The sequence below is a fragment of the Haliotis rufescens genome, unplaced genomic scaffold, assembly GCF_023055435.1.
Source record: "Haliotis rufescens isolate VD_foot unplaced genomic scaffold, xgHalRufe1.0.p SCAF_1, whole genome shotgun sequence".
Taxonomy (NCBI): Eukaryota; Metazoa; Mollusca; class Gastropoda; order Lepetellida; family Haliotidae; genus Haliotis; species Haliotis rufescens.
In genome coordinates, this window is record NW_025963779.1 from 80,598,474 (window position 1) to 80,617,858 (window position 19,385).

A 19,385-nucleotide genomic window follows, 5' to 3' on the forward strand; every position below is an offset into this window, starting at 1 on the left:
TTTCAGGATTAGTGTTGATGAATACAAATCGCCTACTTTAAAATTGCATTGACAAATAGTCTGCTTCAAAAATCAGACTGATGTTCTTCCACATGCCTCAAAGACATGTTAGTTTACACGAATAAATTATTCAATGAGCACAAAATACTACTCCCTTTAAAAAATCTCAACCTGACATATTGTGAATTTTATCCATGTAGAAAACACACTTTTCATTTTATTAAAACTTCAAACAGGTCAAACAGGTAATGTCTCTTTTGGATAGAAAAATACCTAACTCAAACATGCCAAAGTTAAAGTAAACACGGTGTTCTCCTTTTTCTAGCTTGCACTTAGCATTGTGAATCCTCTAATCAATATCAGCTACAGGGGACCACACAGACAATAGAATCTTCACAAACAATAGTTCCTCTCTTCTTTCAGAGTCCTAGTGATTCATTCAATTATTCAGCATGTCAGTTATCAGCGGATTTGGTTGTTTTGCATCGTAGACGAAATAATTAAAATTGAATATGGTGTAATGAGATCAAAACTGTAATTATTATCATACACCTGACAAAGTTGGAATATGTTCTAAATATATTACATGTTTGACTAATTCAGAAATAAAATCAAACATATTACTTCTGAAAATGTTAATGTATACAAACTTTGAAAGATGTTGCTGATAAGCTTAGCTCCATTCATCTCGATCGTGTGGTTACGATGATCGATACACGTCAAAAATATGATCATGTTCACACATGGCATACGATATCATAGATTAACAGTACAATGTGGAAAATTCATTAAATATTTTCCGACATCAGAGAAAATAATAATCTGTGGAACAAAGCAAGACCTTTAACACAGAAAAATAATAATCCGTAGTACCGTAGTAATTATATGCATGAATTATGTGGTAAAATACTTCGGTTCATAGCACCAAAGGGCACCAAATTGACGCTTCATAATCAGACACACAAACTATCAGATTGAACTTTTACTCACTTCTAATATGAACATAATAAAATAAAAAGGCACGCGGCAGTTCATCTGCTTACCTGACCGCGGTAGATAAATCCATATTTATCAGCAACAGACTTGGCCTTCCGCTCTCCCCCCAAGACATGGACAGCCCACTTATCAGTGTAATGTTGACCAAAAGCCACCTCCAGGAAGATCAACCCGAGAAGCGACACCCGTATAATGTGACCGTATCCATTCATTGTGTTGACCTCTCCTTCCAACTCACGCGAGGTAGCCAATACCCCCTGTTTCTTGGATTTCTCTAAGAATGGTCTGTGATGGCACCGTCGTATTCGGTTATTCCAAAAGGGTTACCAGTAGGATTTCCTCATCTATCCATAATAATACACTTCAGGAATAATATCCGTTGCAATTCAACCATTCTCCATGTTGCGGTTCGTCATTGACACGGTGTATGTTCACATAACATGAATAATCCACAGGGCTTCTGTGAGTGTACCGAACCCACAACGCCGGCCGAACTGACAAGTAAGGCTGTGTGAGGCGAGAGCCAGAGTTGACAATATATACTGCTCGCCAGATGGCGCTTGAACGCGGAAGTAAACCCCCTTGCGCATGCGTTGTTCTTTCGCAGAGAGTGCTGAATTCTCTATGACTGTTAATACGCGTGTGTTCAAACGTATCGCGTGGTGCAAGGACGTGTACGCTACACACAGTGCACACGGGATAGGCCTGTCATTCTTTATCAACAACTCCAATGCAAATCAAAGCCCTTACACACGAATCGAAGAGTCCACATAAAACTATATATGAGAACCTTTTTCAATGTCAGTTTCACATCCTTAGGGGAAAAAAAGTGTTTTATTTGACAGGACGATTTCCTAACAGTGTGGTGTCTCTTTCACTATCGTTTTCATCTGATTTGATTATTTGCATAACATGTTCCTTCATGACAATTAAGCAAAGTATACAGTTATGACAACTCAGGGAGTGTGTATACTAAAGGTTTTAAAGAACACTCGATTATTTCATATTACTATAGTTAATTTGTCATGAGAAATTCACTACAATTTAGTGAGTGTGTAAGGTTTTACGCCGGTTTTAGCAATATCACGGCGGGGGACACCACAAATTGGCTTCACACATTGTACACATGTGGGGAATCGAACCCGGGTCTTCAGTGTGACCAGCGAACACTTTAACCACGTCTACTACCCCCGCCCCACAACACCTTAGTAGTAGATATTAATTACATTCCCTGGTCAACCATAGCATTCAATAAAAAAGATAACTCCGCTCGATTATCCAGGGTCATGTATCCATTCCACGAAGACGTGACGTGATACTGTTATGAATATCAACTTTTTTATCTTTCGTAACGATGTTTCAGGGCTGCTTCTCGCCGCTTCATCGGGTAACCATCAATTGAGTAAATGTACGTATAAACTAATATGTTTACACGAGGTGGGATTAATGTCCAACGATAGCAATATAACATGGAAGACAACAGGATAACGTCGTTATAAACAATAAAGAAGTTGTTAGGGAAGGGAATTTCAGGATGTCAACTTCTGTCTTATAAGGAACACAACATTGTGTAGCATATGCTTACTCGTTCATGAACGAGTACGTATAGTACTATATATGTTCCACAACGTTGTGTGCCTCATAATAAAGAAGATGACATCCATAAATTCTCTGCCTTATATGTTTCACTTCTCAATCCCTTTCAAAGAAGTTGTTATCCATGAAGTAAGATGTCTTCGTGTTCTTCAAACTTCTAAATGCCTACCAAAGACTTTATATCATTTCCAGTGTATATAATTCATACAGAATAGAATGGAGATGTATACTATTCAATATAGCAGTTAAACAACACCCGATTCTTTCATATGACATTAGTTAATATATCATGCTATGACGTGCTACACTGTATAACTAAGGTGCTCTAAGGTATGCATACATCTGTATGACTCTTGTTCATTGTGGCAAGTATAGGATTGGCTGATTGTTGATTGCTAATTATTGATGTGAGGACCAGTTGGTGTAACGACCCGTGATTCATGCTTCCATTGTCCTAATCCAGACAGCCTCCTGTTCTCAGCAATAACTTGCCCACCCATCAAGCTATGTGGTAGGAAAAGGGCTATGGTTGATTTGTTAGTTTGTGGGTTTATTGGATCCATTAGGTATTTCACGCATGACTGGCGTCAGACAAAGGTCATGTCTCGGAAGCAACGGGCCGTGAATCTGCTTCTTGATCCGCCCAGTTACGTCATACATTCGTTAGCAATCATGTCTAATTACTGCCGGGGTAATTAGATCAATACCCACACAAAGAGCGACCTGATGCCATAGCGGTGGCAACCAGTACCACATGCATCAGACATCGGTATATGAACGTGCTAAATCTTCAAACCAGGAAGCCCTCACAAATCCTCAACGAAAATAAGATTAGAAATAGCTGACTAAAATATATGTATTCGAGTACAATACATTTATACCACTTGTCTTTTAAGTCTAAGGCATTTAGAAGTGATACACATAAGAGTGAGAATTTATGGATGTCAACTTCTTTATTATGAGGAACACAACGTTCAGGGGCATATGCTTACTCCAGTCATCATTCACCTGGTGGAGGAGTAATCATTCACTCCGAAACGTTGTGTTCCTCATGATAAAGATGTTGACATCCATAAATTCTCGCTCTTAGTTGTCTTTAATTTATTCTCAAAGATGGTAATATATTTCTCTTCATGTCTTTGAATGGCATTTAAAGTAATACGCATAAGGAAGAGAATTTATGGATGTAAGTTTCTTTATTATGAGGAACACAACGCGAAAGAGTAAGTATATACTCCGAAACGTTGTGCTCCTAATAAAGAGTTTGACATCCATAAATTCTCTTCCTTGTATTTCTCTTGTATGGTAGATGCAGTATAAGTCCATGACTGTGGAATTTACATATAGAGATATTTCTTTTACCAAAAGCCTAGGCAAGTCTAGATCAAACTAAACCAAGTATGGTTTCCTTGAGCAGAAGAGGAAAGGTTCTTTTGAAGGAAAAATATGTAATTATTTTAAAGAAATGTTTTCATTGTTTGTTTGATGTGTAACGCCGCACTCAGCAATATTCCAGTGAGTGAGTGAGTGAGTATGGTTTTACGCCGCTTTTAGCAATATTCCAGCTATATCACGGCGGGGGACACCAGAAATGGGCTTCACACATTGTACCCATGTCGGGAATCGAACCCGGGTCTTCGGCGTGACGAGCGAACGCTTTAACCACTAGGCTACCCGACCGCCCCCAGCAATATTCCAGCTATATGACGGCGGTCTGTAAATAATCGAGTCTGGACCAGACAATCCAGTGACTAATATCATGAGCATCGATCCACGCAATTGGGATACGCTGACATGCATCAACCAAGTCAGCGAGCCTTACCACCCGATCCCGTTAGTCGCCTTTTACGACAAGCATTGTCACCTTTTACGGCAAGCATGGGTTGCTGAAGACCTATTCTTCTCCGGAATCTTCACGGGTAATTGACTAGGTGTTAGTCTAATGCAGTATATGTACAGTGCATAAAAAAATGACAAGGCGTGTCATGGATTACAGCTTTATATTATACATGCACAAAGTTTCAGGTGTACTCCTACTTCTAGCTTCTACTGGATATTTATATGAAAACAATAATGTGATTAACAAGGCGTATTAAAATATTAACACCTCACATTTATAGACTGACCTTTATTCTGTGACAAAAGAATAAATTGAGGCCATATCTTTCTCGTTTGCAACATTTTAAGCCTATTAAGATAAAGAAGCACCGAGGAGTAAATATCACAATTGGGTTTTGTAATATATAAGAAATAAATCGAGACTTCTTTTTGCAATAATTTTGCGGTTGTCATTAACATCGACAAATGTATTTCGGTCTTTAATAGTTCGGCGGATATGTGAAATGTCATGTCATTACACGTTTGAACGAAAATACAGTTCGTACATAATCCATTACTTCCGCTTCATGGATATAGCATATGTCACGGGGATACGTAGCTGTGCAAAAGATAAAATAAAACATTATCGACCCATGTAACCCATATGAGGCCGTAAATAATTAAAAGACAATAACTTGTGTACAGCTACGTATTCCTGTACGTATATATGTTGCAGTCAATGTGTAAAATGACTGACTTTTTCACTTTGTCAATTTACAAAACGCCTCAATATTTTTGTTATTTTTCAAATTGACTGATACCATTTATTTCATTATGATAACGAAATCCATACATATTAATGTTTAATTTCATCACCCGGTGACTGAAAATGATAGGATTAAAAGAAAACGAAAGTCAGTGTATAATATTTTTGTTCTTATCCAAGCATATTTGTCCACTGTGATGTTTTAAGCCTTTTTAAAGTTATTAATATTTTTTAGTCAATCTGTGAAATAAATGGACAGATCTTTCAGTCAATGTGTAAAATTACTGAAATATTTAGGTATTGTATAAACTGCCTAAGTGAATCACATTTTACACATTGAGTGCAACATTTAGCTTCTACTTACGGACGACTCGAATGGCATAAGCTGTAACAGGTGACGTTATTATCCAGCAGCCTAATACTTCCCTGTAAGTTTGGGTTAATTACAATATATATAATCCCATATCTTCTGCTCTTAAATTACGTAAAACTATACGGCATATGTATTTATGTTTCATGTGTGTCCGTGCTAAACAAACAGATCAATAATCAGCAAAGTATGGTTTGTATACACCTGTGAGATGTTTCTATTTGGAAAGACATCTTTCCAAATCGTACAGTCCGTCCTTTTTAACACATTCAGCGTTATATCTCTGCATTGAAACTATTCAACATGGAAAACGACAATTATTGGATCCAAATCATCTATTTCCAGCTGCTGTACATTTGACGCATATCTGCTCCCGCAAGGTGTCGTGCGGGAAATAGTATTATGCTCCACGAGAAGTGACGTCACTGTTGGACATGCGTTACACGTTAGGGTGAAAGGGAACCCGTTTGGAGTACCTGTTGAGATACAAGCTGGCGTCTAAAAAGTTATAGCTTCCTCGACTGAAGTCAATATTTAACAGGTATGTGTGTGAATTATAATTAGTCAGATTCTCGATGTCAGAATTGTGATATTTAACTCTGATTGCAACTTTGCAGTGAGAAAGTTTTAGAGCCCCCTGGGCAGTTTTGACAGCCAATCAAGGACCGTAACTCGTGTTGTTTGTTTACAAATTAATACCTTAAACTAATAGGCGATAATTTGTATATTGAATTGTGTTTATAGTCACCAATTTCAACACAAAACTAACCAAGGCTATTACACACCAACATGATTTGAGTGGATTGTATAATTTGTACTCAGGTGTAAAACGTAATGGTTTATGAGATCGGAGAGTGAAATAACTTTTAAAAAATACTTCAGGCGGTTAGACATTTCCAACGTCGACATGCTTGGCATTCCAGGAAGATTGTAATAGGTCAGTTAAGGTGACTAAAGGTTGTACGAGGTATATCTGTTGATAGGGTTTGAAAAGGAGATATGAATCATAAACGCATTAAGTCGCAATGAAGGAAGTAGAGCATATCAAAGCTACAGCTAGAAATATCTTAATCGTCTGTGTCAAATTAGTTAAATATTTGTGGCTCCTCAGGCAGAAGCAGAGACTTCACGGAATAGTTCAGGAAATGCTTTAAGATGTTCCTGTACATATTTTAAATTGAAGTTCAAATTGATTACAATTGCTATGTAATTTTAATTCTTGATCAAAAGCATTCTCACTTTTGACGTGTTGCGGAATGTTTTCCCAGTGCTGATGTCAAGTAGTGTAAACAAAAACATGTTTTGAGAAAGTGAAAGTATTTAGTTGGCTTGTTGAAACACGTGCAGGGTACAATTCGATGTTTATTGCAAGACTACATTGAATAAGAATTAGGCATTTAAGGAAATACTTATCACAAGGGGTAATGAAAAGATGTGTTGAAATAAGTTTTATCTCATGGCAATAAATATTTATTCGAGGTCAACCTGTTAAACATTGTTGTACTTGAAAGACATTTTCTTTTTGTAACACTGGAAAACACACACCTTTGTTTACATTTGTGTAACAGTTTAAGATTTTGTAAAGATATAAACTATTTTTTCGAACTATATATGATGCTTTATGGTTGTTGACTGGAAGGTACTGACTTTTATCCCCTCATTCAAGTCATATGATTATGAGAATAATGTGCTGAACTTGAATGCACAACCTTTATTATATATTTGTTATTAAGGTAATGCAAATGGCATGGATGCATATTGTTAATTTTTGTCATAATTGTTTGGGCGGCTATCAGTCGTGTGTTTGCTAGTCACCTCAAATGATAAACGAACAGACATGTGTGTTGATCTGTTAACATTGGTCTTCAGCAACCCATGCTTGTCGTATGAGGTGACAAACAAGACTGGGTTGTCAGACTCACCGACTTGGTTGATTCATGTCATTGTATCCCATTTGTGAAGATCGATGCTCATGATGTCAAGCACTGGATTGTCTTTTCCAGACGTGGTTATTTACAGATGCCCATCATATTGCTGGAATCCTGCTGAAATGAATAAAATATGTGAGGCTTGGTCAGTATTTTAATATGTTTTTTTTCTGTATTATTCCAGTAGATTGTTGTGCTATATCAGTTTTGAAAGGTTGTATCCTGTTGATCTTTGTGTATCAGTGTCGACCATCATATAAGAATGTGTAATGTATGTATCTCCTGACCAAATCATTAAGCATGTTAAGGTGTGTTATTATTATTAAAACCATTTTGACCACACTATTCAGAATACATGATTTATCATGCTGCTGCTGGTAATGTTTTAGATATCATGCAATAAGAATCACATTATTTTGGCTTACATACACATGGTTCATGGCAGTGTTCACCATAGTATGTTCTAGTGAAGATAAAGAAGACATCTATTCTTGGTATGCGAGGGGACTGTCTAACCTGTTCAAATCAGTTCACCAAGACTCTGGTAGTCTTGTTTAGTGCTGTTTGCCTACTGAGGTTTGTTTGATTATTGTCAGGTATGTGCATTAAGACAAAGCTGTTTGGTGGTTAAGCAGCTTGGATGATGTAGAGGTCTAGACAGAAGACTTGATATAACACTCATCACAGTTGTGCATGTCCTGGGAACTCCGACCACAAAGCAGTGTCAGTGTAAGCAATGTATGAAAGACTAACATTAGTCTGTGTTGACGTATGGGAGTTACCACGCTCACAGCACTAAGAGACTGGCTCCATGGTTTAGTGGATAGAGTGTCTATGGTCGGTGGTTCAAACCATAAGTGCGGCATACCAAATGTTAAACAATGGATGGTGCCTGTTGTTGCCCTGCCTGCGCTCGGCATTATGAGAGTAAAAAGTCTGGTCGGTTGGAGTCCGTATACTGATTCTGAGTGGGGTATAATGTTAAACTGTGGTATGGTTTCTCAGTGGGCGAGCTCTATAACAAACAGCATTAGTTCTGACGAACACACGGAAGCACATGTAATAATCTTGAATGCAGCATTGAACCCCCATTTCACCTCATCATAGCACAAAGATCACTTAGTGAAATAAGCCGTGGAAAGGAAAGTGGAAGACTATCATGCTATACCATTACCTTGTTACATTAGTATTTTGTTATTGGTTTGTAGATGCACTCAGCAATATTCAAGCTATATGACAGCAGTCTTCAAGTCATCAAGTCTAGATCAGACAATCCAGTGATTGACATCATGAGCATCGACCCACTCAATTGAGATACAATGACATGCAATCAACCAAGTCACCGAATCTGACCACCCGATCCATTTAGTCACTTCTTACGTTTAACATTAGGTTGCTGGGGACTTATTCAAACTTGGAATCCCCATGGTGGATAATTAGTAGTGGGTTGGGGGTGGTCAGTAAGCCTAGTGGTTAAAGCGTTCACTCGTCATGCCCATTTCTGGTGTTCCCCACCGTGATATTCCTGGAATACTGCTAAATGTACCATAAAACCATACTCACTCACTCACAATAATAGGGGTTAGAACAGGCCTTCAGCAACCCTTTCTTGACGTAAAATGGGCGACTATGCTTGTCGTAAGAAGCGATTAGCGGGATCGGGTGATTGGGTGAAGCCCGTTTCTGGTGAACTACTAACAACATATCAGGAATTTCAAGAACTAGTAGACCAAATATGACATGTAACATGCAATTGTTTAAATAGATGGAAATTCATGAACATAAGTCCCATATTCAATTGCCCATAGAGTCTAAGTTTTTCAGAAAACTATTACAAATAGAACACTGCAGCATGGCAGCCTTTCAGTGTTGATGCATTGTCCTTGAGACCCAAGAATATTGTCTTCAGCAACCCATGCTTTCCACATGAGGCGACTATACTTGCCATAAGAGGTGACAAACGGGATCAGATGGTCAGGCTTGCTGACTTCGTTGATGCATGTCCTCGTATCCCAATTGTATAGATCATGCTCATGATAACAATCACTGGATTGTCTGGTCCAAACTGGATTATTTACAAACCGTGTCATTTAGCTGGAATAATACTGAGTATGGTGTTAAACAACAAACGAAAAAGCATTGTCCTTTAAAAATGTTACAGGCCATTGGATTATGGTGATGCTCCAATCTCATTAAAATCATATCTTAGTTCTCGCTACTGCTAAACAAAGATCTAAGGACATCCCATTACGAGTCACGTCAGACTGACCTTTCGCAAACTTTGACCCACCAATGGAATGACTGACAAGAAGTCGACATTAGTCAATCAGAAGGCAGCTTTCTCGTGCTTTACGGCACTAATTTCAAATTGGCGACTACGCTTAGAAACATGTTTTGACAAATTCCTGATTAAAAATTTGAAAACTGAACAAAAGAACATTCTAGATGGTCTAGATGGTATGGATTCAGTCGTTTAGTATGGGCGGCCATAGGGTTAAAAAATACAAAGTTGAAAAAAAAGACGAAAGTATGCAATAAAGGTAAAATAATATGAATAAAGAACTAAATGTTACTAAAAAGGTCAAAATACAAAACAAACAGACGCCGTTTAAACAAATGCAAAGTTGAAATAAAGGTTGAAAGTGCGCAATATTAATAGTCAAATGTTACGAAAAGACGTCATAAGAAAAGAAAGAACAATGTGTTCGAAAGAACGTCAGTGAGCACAAAAGGACGTTGACAATAACGAATATATATATATATATATAATGTACTCATTGTGTATATACATGTTGCGTTTAAGCATCATCACCGGCCAAGGGCCTTTTCATAAATACAGTATACTGTGTAATCCGACATCTGCCTAATGTAGTACATGTATTTTGTATACAACCTTCAATATACACTCATTTGATGCTAAACTAGGATTAATCTACAATGATCCAATAACTGTTCATGCTTGGTGCAACATGAGGGTGCTATGATGCCGAGTCTTGTTTCAGACGCACATTGTCATAACATCTGAAAAGTGAACGTTGTGCGAGAATTTGTTTTATTTAACAGCTTTTCGGAAACTGTGTGACAACAAAATGCTGCCTAATATCAGAACATTAAAAATATATAAATAGATTTGTATGCACATGTATAATGTTACACATTCATTAGAAAAAATAACTTGCCATAAATAAAGAAAATAGATTTTCCTCTATGACGCCAGCGTCCGTTTTCAAACCAGATTTATTTCGCTTGTTTACATTAAGACCGTTTATATTTATGACAAAGACAAGTTGTAAGTTGATTCCGAATGTACTCGTAATTCAGGGATGTATGTATCGCAGCTGTGTGTGAAATATATGTGATGTCGTAGGTGTCTCATAACCGGCATACGTGAAACATGACTTTGTAAACACTATCCAATCTGGCAGAAAGATCGCTTTGGCGTTCGTGTTTGCTTATTTTCTCTAACATTTTAAACAATTTCTAGGGTTAATAAAAACTGGGGTATATATAAGTGTGACGTCAGACGGTGAGTGCATGAGGAGTGACGGAATACATTGTGCATCTGAGCATGCGTGTAGTTATCGTATACACGGCGGAACAAGCCGATTAAACTCGGAATGTTTTACAAATTGCATCGCCATCTGGCGTTCTTTATTGTCAACCTCCTTTCGTGCTCACTGACGTTCTTTCGAACACATTTCTTTTCTAACCGGCATCTGTTTGTTTTGTATTTTGATCTTTATTAGTAACATTTAGTTCATTATTCGTAATATTTGACCTATGTTGTGTACTTCTGTCCTTTTTTTCCAACTTTGTATTTTTTGTCTGAATGGCCGCCCATAGTTTAGCCCATAACTATCATTCGGAATAACCTGTGTTAAAGTTTCCGAGGTTGCACGATAAAAAATTACATTCCGACTGTCACTTTCATGATCTGGTAAGCGACGCCCTGATTGGTTGGATGAAAGGTCGTTCTAACGTGACCCCTAATGGGATGTCCTCAGATCTTTGTATTGCGGTAACGAGAACTTAGATCTGATTTTAGTGAGACTGGTTGATGCTCTTTTCTGCGAGATATGTCTTAAAAACAAACTTGATAGTTCGACCTGTTCTGAGGCACCACCATTCAGGCATCAACCATCACTGCTTAATTGAAAAATTGACAGAATAATCATCTTCTTATCCAGTATTTGGCATCTTTAGTGACAGTGTTATATTGCCAATATATCATGATGATAAATGTGACCTTATTGAATGTACATGAACGGAGTTACTTCCTCGATGGGCTGTGAGTGGCCAGTCAGCCACTGTTGTACTGAGTCCAGCTGGGCAAACTTACATAATCCACGGATGACCCCAGGACAAATACCAGGTATTGACAGGTAGAGGGATACAGTTGGTACAGGTAGGCCCTGGTGAGAAGACCAATGGGACAGGTGTGAAGAAATGATAGAAATCAAGGGTTAGATTTGTGTAACTGTTGCCTAACACAGTGGACAGTGGAAGGAATACAGTCCAACCTGGGTAAGATGTCTGGGGCAGTGTGTATAAACAGTGAGACAGTTTCTGTGCTGGTTGTGGGTTGAATCGCTTTGTGTTTCTGTTGCCTAACACAGTGGACAGTGGAAGGAATACAGTCCAACCTGGGTAAGATGTCTGGGGCAGTGAGTATAAACAGTGAGACAGTTTCTGTGCCGGTTGTGGGTTGAACAGCTTTGTGTTTCTGTTGCCTAACACAGTGGACAGTGGAAGGAATATGGTCCAACCTGGGTAAGATGTCTGGGACATTGTATAGACACATTGGTAAAGACAGTAACACTGTGTTGGTTGGTGGAGGCAACTCCTGGTCCAGGAGAGCCTTTTTGATGTCTTGTTGATTTCCATCTCATATCTGATAAAATGGAGCTGGTGACATTACCTTTAAAACCCCTCAGTTGGAATATGCTATGTTAGCAGCGTATCTATTGTCTGATCTCACAGACCCAAGAGAAAAAATTAGAAAGGAGTCCAACTCAAGTCTAGAATGATTCGGCAAGTCTAGATTGCCTCAGCTCTGAAATGAAGGATTGTTCTGGGCTCCATTTGTTTTTTATATTTTTGTTGTTGTTGTAGATATCTGTTTTTAGATAAGATGACATTATTTCTGGGATAAAATGTCAGTCTTTTGTTACTTGTATATATGTATTCAGAATGTCAAGTATTGTGAATTGAGAAATGCAAGATTTCATCAATCAGCCAACAACTGTATGATTTGGAAAGCCGTAAGTGATTTTTCAAAGACTGAATATTCATGATGTTGGGAAGGGCGATATCTGTCTTATAGTTCATTCAAGCAAGTGCTTCCAATCCTGTGAAAATCTAAATCATCAGGAGAGACATATTCATGGGTGGGGGTGTAGACATGTGTAATTATTGTCCCAAGTCAGTGGACAGTTGATGAAGCACAGTCGGTCCCACTTAAGAAAGATGAGTAAAGCTAGCGTGTAGCTAAAACATATTGACATGGTTGAGGTGTGCATTCATTAATTACTGCCGAGTGGACAGGGGCCATGTACAGTTCAACCCAGGTGAGATGCCTGCTCTGACAGGTGTAATCAGGGACTGAACCGACTGACGTTGAAGAGCTGTACCTGTTGTTTTGTTTGAGCTGGTCAGTGTACTTGAATGCAAGAGGCGCTAACATTGTCCGCCTGTGGCTGTCCTCTATGCTTGGATTGTCACCTCAGATGGTGGGAGGCTGACTTGGGATGTGACTGTCTGACAGGTATGTTTGCCCTTGGTCGAATCATGGTGTAAAATGGAGAAGATTTACAGTCATTTATGATATCTTACTCCAGGAATCCCTGGTGTCTCTGATTCTTAGAGAGTGACTAGGTTTGGGTCAAGTGTCAAGGTTGGTGCAAGTCATCCAAATCATATTTTGTTTGTCTGCTTATGCAAACTTTACAATGTAACATTTACTTCACACAATGTTTATGTCCACCAACAAAGTATTGTTGTGTTTTTTAAGTAGTGACCAGTTTCAAAATCTATCATTGCTGTAAATTTTTGCCCTAATTACATGCAAGCTTCCCACATCATAACGCCTAGCCAAGGCCAGATTGGACATGACAACCAGACTCGAAAAAGGCATAAGGATTTGAGAATAGTTGTGCCGGATATTTTGGTATTATGTAAAAGTTCATCATTTAAGGCTGATGCATCAATATGCATATACTCGAACTTCGATGTGTCGAACTCATGCGGACGTTTGGAAAGTTTGTGTTAGCCGTGTTTCGAGACAACCAACAAAATCATTTTAAGAAATGAAACGTAGATTCAAGGTGTACGTAAATTTCAGTGCCCAGGCTTCTGGTAGTAAAAAAGTGGCAACTGAGGTGTATCATCGATCTTACTGTCCCCAACTGGAATGTCATCAGTGTTTAAGTCATATCTCAAATAATATATTTACTAACATAAGCTTAAGCTGTTTTTCTCATTTCTCAATTTCACGTGTCATTGGAAGTCACGTGAGAACAATTAAGTTACTTGCTGCAGATGTGTATACAGTAATCAGCCTGCACCACTGATGTAAAGTGTGCTTGTTAAAATTAGGCTTGATATGATAGTGGTATCCTGCCTTTGATGTAGTTGCATCAATTGCAGTGATGTCAGTCAGTGGTGTGTGAAGTAAATTGAAAGTTGAAAGTTTGGCAGACATGAGTGTGTGGATGTTGCTTATTTTTTATTTTGAACTGTTCGAATCATCGGTGGGGTGGGTGGGAGGGGGGGGGGGGGGGATAATTTAATGATTAATTTTGCTACTTGGGACTTCAAAATGAATTCATGACAGCTGCGAACTCAACTGATACATTTCGACAGATCTAAGTATAAATGATGTTAAATATAGAAGGAATTCGCAGGGGCCAGAAGATGAGTTTGAGGCAGTTGGGAATGCGACACATCGAGGTTGTCTGTATTTAAGTATTACCTGTGTGGGAGGAAAATGTTTCTATGTAAATGAGCAAAGATCTTCTCTCCCATAGCATGTGTATGTACATACTGTAATACTTTCCAGATACACGTTCCTCAAAGCAATTGTCACACTAAGACAAGTGTAACACCCATACTACCCAGTCGTGGCGCTGTGATCGCTTTGCGGAACAGGGCCCAGACTTGTACTTTATTTATGTATCTGCTGCCATGACCTTGGGGGTGGGTAGGACAGGTGGTTAAGGTGTTAGCCTATCACACAACAGACCTAGTTCAGATTCTACAATGTGTGAAGCATGTTTGGTGTCCCCTGCCAAAACATGGCTAGAATACTAGGGAAAACTCAGGGATACTTATTCATAGACCAACAATAGTTTTGCACTAACATCACTTTGTGCAAGTGGGCCCAAAGCTATATAGAGTTACATGTTATTGCGTCCTACATTACCAAGGACAGGTGATTTGTGTGGACATGTGTGTTGATTCTGTAGATGTTCTTGCAAGCAACAGTGACATGTGACAGTAATTGATAATATGTTTCATCTTTTATTTTGTCATCACAACTGTTCCAGGATAATTAAAGATAATGATGATTTAATTTGCATATTGTCATGGTGTCACATTTAAGGTGAGTTGGTTTATGGCATTACATCAAGACGATCAGATCAGCTGATAAACAGTTGTTGTGGTTCCAAAAACAAAAATAATCCAGATGAGATTTATTGTGAATTGTACATTTTTTGAAGCAATGAAAACGCTTCTTTGTCATATGTGAAAGGGTGTAGGGAAACGTTATATTGTGATTTGCAGGACATCTCCAAGTAGGAAAGGATATATTTGTTACTGCTTCTACTCAGTAAGTACATCTGATGTCTTTTACAGGTGGAATTGGGTCTGTAGGTGCCTTCCTTGAAGGTCTGATGTGTCCTTGCTGGATGAGGGTCTGTGGGGTGGCCTCGTGGTTAATGTGTCACCTTGTGTTGAAGATTGGTGTTTGTTTCCTATGTGGAATCTGGTCTGTAGGTGCCTTGCTTGAAAGTCTCATGTGTTGTTGCTGGAATAGGTTGATGTGTGAATTCATTTTGCTGAAGACTTGAGTTTGATTCCCTACATAGTCAAAATGTTTGAAGCCCCGACATGGTGCCTCCAACTTATGAAATAGTCTCGGTGACAATCACCGGCATCCTTGTCAGTTTGAAAGGCGATGGGGTAGCCTAGTGGTTAAAGTGTTTGCTAGTCACGCCGAAGATCCGGGTTCGATTCCCAACATGGTTACAAATAGTGAAGCCAATTTCTGGTGTTCCCCACTGTGATATTATGTGTAATATTGCTAAAAGCGGCGTAAAAAACATACTCAGTCAATCAATCAATCAATTGTCAGTTTGAGCAGGTCTTGGTATCACTCACTCACTCACTCACTCACTCACTCACTCACTCACTCACTCACTCACTCACTCACTCACTCACTCACTCACTCACTCACTCTCAGATGAATGTTTCATGTCGCCTTCTGTTCATTGCCATGTTAAAAGCCCAGCAGCCCATAAGTAGTTGTGTAAATAGGGAAAGGTCATGTTTTTACAAGTGACAGAATACTTTCATGTGCTTCTGACACAAACTGCACTCTCTGATCCTTGAAATAACTTTCCATTTTGTTGCTCCAGCACTTAAATTTCATTGATTGCAACATTTGATTGTCATTTCCCAGAGGTCAAGGTTGTCTTCTGTTGTGCCACATTCCACAGATGCACTATGGGTATTGACAATTCAAGGGGGGTAACTCTCTGTTTACCTTGTAAAACAGTATGAGAATAGGCAGTAGTATCATCCTAGTGAGACTACTCACTTCCATCACACACCTTTTCATGTTCCCCTGTCTTTTGTTTGCTCGCCGATCTCGTCAATTACAGCTCGAGCCAGTCAGTAGATTGTCATTCACAATAGGCCCCCTAGGTTCATTACTGGTACATTTCAATGGGGAACATTTCAGTGACTCACTTCATAAAGACCTGCATTGACCTAAGATCTGAATTGATCTCTGACGCTCCCCACCCTATTTAAATAAAGCCCATAAACATCTGTGAGAAAGTGGCTTTACGAGAGATGTTATATAGATACATGGATATAGGATTAGCTGGAGGAAGGTGTAAGTGTTGCTGCACATTATGGGCACCTGTGTGGTGTAAAGTTACACAATTGGGTCAGATTTGCATTAACTACCTATTGTGATGGTCACCTGATATGGGATTTATGTTTTCACATATTGTCTACGCAAATTATGTGGGTATGCCTGGTTGGTTATTTTGTTTTGTTGTTGTTTACTGAGTTTACTGAGACTGTTGGATACAGGTAACTGATTTCAGTAGATCACAGGTGTGGCAGTGTTTCAGTCATCATATTTTCAGGTATTTTTGTTGAGTAAATGTTGGTTCATTGGTTGCGTGACGAGATCTGACGAGTGATCAAATGTTAGCAAGGAATAACGTTGAGCAGGTCATTGATTAATTAGCAGTAGATTCCGTTGGTTCTAAACAATAAATCGTTAGGCTTTTACAATCAAGTAAAAGAAATAATCATCAACCAGCTCCTCACTTACATCCAGTAGGTAGATAACGTGAATGAGCTTCTGTCCTTGAACTGATGTGGTCTTGTTGTTATTTACTGCAATATACTGAAATATACTGAAATATTTGTGTTGACAAAAAGAAAACAAAAACCTATTTCTATGTTAATATAAGTTGTGTCCTTACTATGCAATGTCATGGTGGTAATTAACAAGTACCAATACTAAGACAATCCATGGTATTCGAAGCGTAACCACTTACGCCAAGGGACCACGTATGTGAAAGACTTTCTCAGTAGTTAGATTTTTGCTGGTTCTGCCATAAACCGTCTGTATGCTACTCCAAATGGGTGTGTTTACAGTGAGACTTGAACATTGATAGTTCTTCAGTGTGTCTTATGTAAAGAGATTAACTCCATAGGATGCCATGTCTGTTCACAGGGATAAGCCCTTCATTCTTACCCTGCTTCCAAGAATGTGGTTTATCTGTATCATTGTAGACGGAGTTACTGGTCATTTGTCTCAGCGTCCCATTGTCCCATTGTAAGCTGATCATAACCACCAACTTTTATTCTCTAAATCAATGTAAATCCAATGTCCTTTAAGCGGGTAGAATTCCGTCTGAGGTTCTGGGCTGGAATAGGTCCGCAGCAACCCATGCTTGTTGTTAGGGGTGACCAAAGTGGTGGATCGGGGATCAGGTTTGGTGGCTTGGTTGATTACACCAGCATCATGGGCATTGCTCATCATATCACTCACTGGATTGTCTGGTCCAGCTTTGATTATTTACAGGCCACCATCACATGGCTGGAATATTGCGTGTGTAGCTTTAAGTAGCATACACACAAACTATGCAGGTAATGCTCATTTTTAAGAAATAAAAGTTATCATTCCATCTTTTATTGCAATCAAGATTATAATTTCATAAGCAAACTCATACATGTATGATTGTTTAACTTACATTTTGATGTTATGTGCACTCTCTTGAATCGGCCTATGGGTGTCACCTACCCTGTTAATTCAGAAATATTGTTAAGAGCAGCATAAAACCCTTCTCACTCACTCATTCTAAGCGTACATGATTGTAGCGCACTTTCAGTTGACACGCTCTGGACAGGCCTCTGCTAAAACCATAGGGATCTTTCATGCATAATTCAGTACAAATATCTTTACCCACAATATCCATGAAGGAGCCAGCTGGAATATCATGTGGTGCATCAGGGGACCCGAACCTGCATATGTAAGCTGAGCAATGTGATCAGGAGTCCCTGTGTGAGGGCTCAGCACACACACTCTGCTGCTGCTGCTGCAGATATTATGGGGGAGGAGGTCTCATGTGGTTTGTGCTGTGCATGCAGGATACGAATCAAGACCCATCTTCTAAGCTGGTCCAACTTATTTTATAAAGAATTATTTACCTCAGATCATGCGATACAAGCTGTGGTGGATGTTTTTGTTGTGGATATTTATCTAAGTAAAATTGATACGTTTGCCATATGGGTATATTGAAAGTCGTATCGGGCAACTCGGTAAGCTGTTATAACAGAGGGAGGGACGTGAGGGTATCGAAGTTTATTAACCAACATTTAGGCTCTGAAATGAAATGAAGATATTTTATTTTGATTTTGTTAAATTATCTTTTGATATGTAGTGTTTTACCTTGACCTACAAAACTAGGGAGTGGTGGAATTATATTTTCGAGCCTAGTTGTTAAAGCGTTCGCTCATCTCGACGAACACTGTGGTTTCGATTTCCCCACACGGATACAATCTGTTGAGCCCATTTCTGGTGTTCCCCGCCATGATATTCCTGGAATATTGCTAAATGCAGCGTAAAACCAAACTCACTCACTCACTCACTCACTCACTCACTCACTCACTCACTCACTCACTCACTCACTCACTCACTCACTCACTCACTCACTCTCAAAAATAGGGTCCATCACTAATTTGAAGTTCCCTTAAGGAAATATAGGGTCCTGTAAAGTATTGAAATGGTGTAGTGTAGTGTACTGTAAGATATGAGAATTACTTCAATTACATTTCTTTTATATGTCTTATCAAGAATGTGGTGAAACGAACATTACTGTGTGTCCCTATTTATCTTTTCTGCATCTATTCTAGACGTTTGTGTGTACTGGATGCACATTTTTGCATCGTCTTAAGCCCTGATATGTAAAAGAAAGGGTCCCAGAGAATCTCTTAAGAATCTCTTTAAGAAACTGAAGAAATCTAGACTTCCTAAAGTATTGCAGATTGGCTTGTGAGTTATTGAATATTTTTGTTTCAGGGTCTGTATGACTTACTACTTGATTTAGATAACATTGGAATCTGGAATGTACACCAGTGTTTGTGATTTATGAGTTAGCTGCATCTT

General features: G+C 38.8%; 2 protein-coding genes across 4 annotated transcripts in view; one reads left to right on the plus strand and one right to left on the minus strand.

Moving 5' to 3' along the window:
- LOC124143748 (furin-1-like) overlaps positions 1-1,544 on the minus strand; it is a 219,910-nt gene extending 218,366 nt beyond the window's left edge. Inside the window, exon 1 of one of the 2 annotated variants that reach the window (XM_046512815.2) lies at positions 1,044-1,544. In XM_046512815.2, the coding sequence (XP_046368771.1) occupies positions 1,044-1,208 (165 nt within the window). In that variant the 5' untranslated portion in view covers positions 1,209-1,544. The remainder of the gene's footprint in view (positions 1-1,043) is intronic. The other variant, XM_046512816.2, reaches the window with a different exon arrangement.
- Positions 1,545-5,966: 4,422 nt separating this feature from the next.
- The window catches only part of LOC124143746 (ankyrin repeat domain-containing protein 24-like), a 98,260-nt gene continuing 84,841 nt past the window's right edge, over positions 5,967-19,385 (plus strand). Inside the window, exon 1 of one of the 2 annotated variants that reach the window (XM_048401980.1) lies at positions 5,967-6,087. The gene's annotated coding sequence lies outside the window, so the exon portion shown is untranslated. Of the gene's footprint in view, positions 6,088-13,217; positions 13,239-19,385 lie in introns of those variants that run through there. The other variant, XM_048401987.1, reaches the window with a different exon arrangement.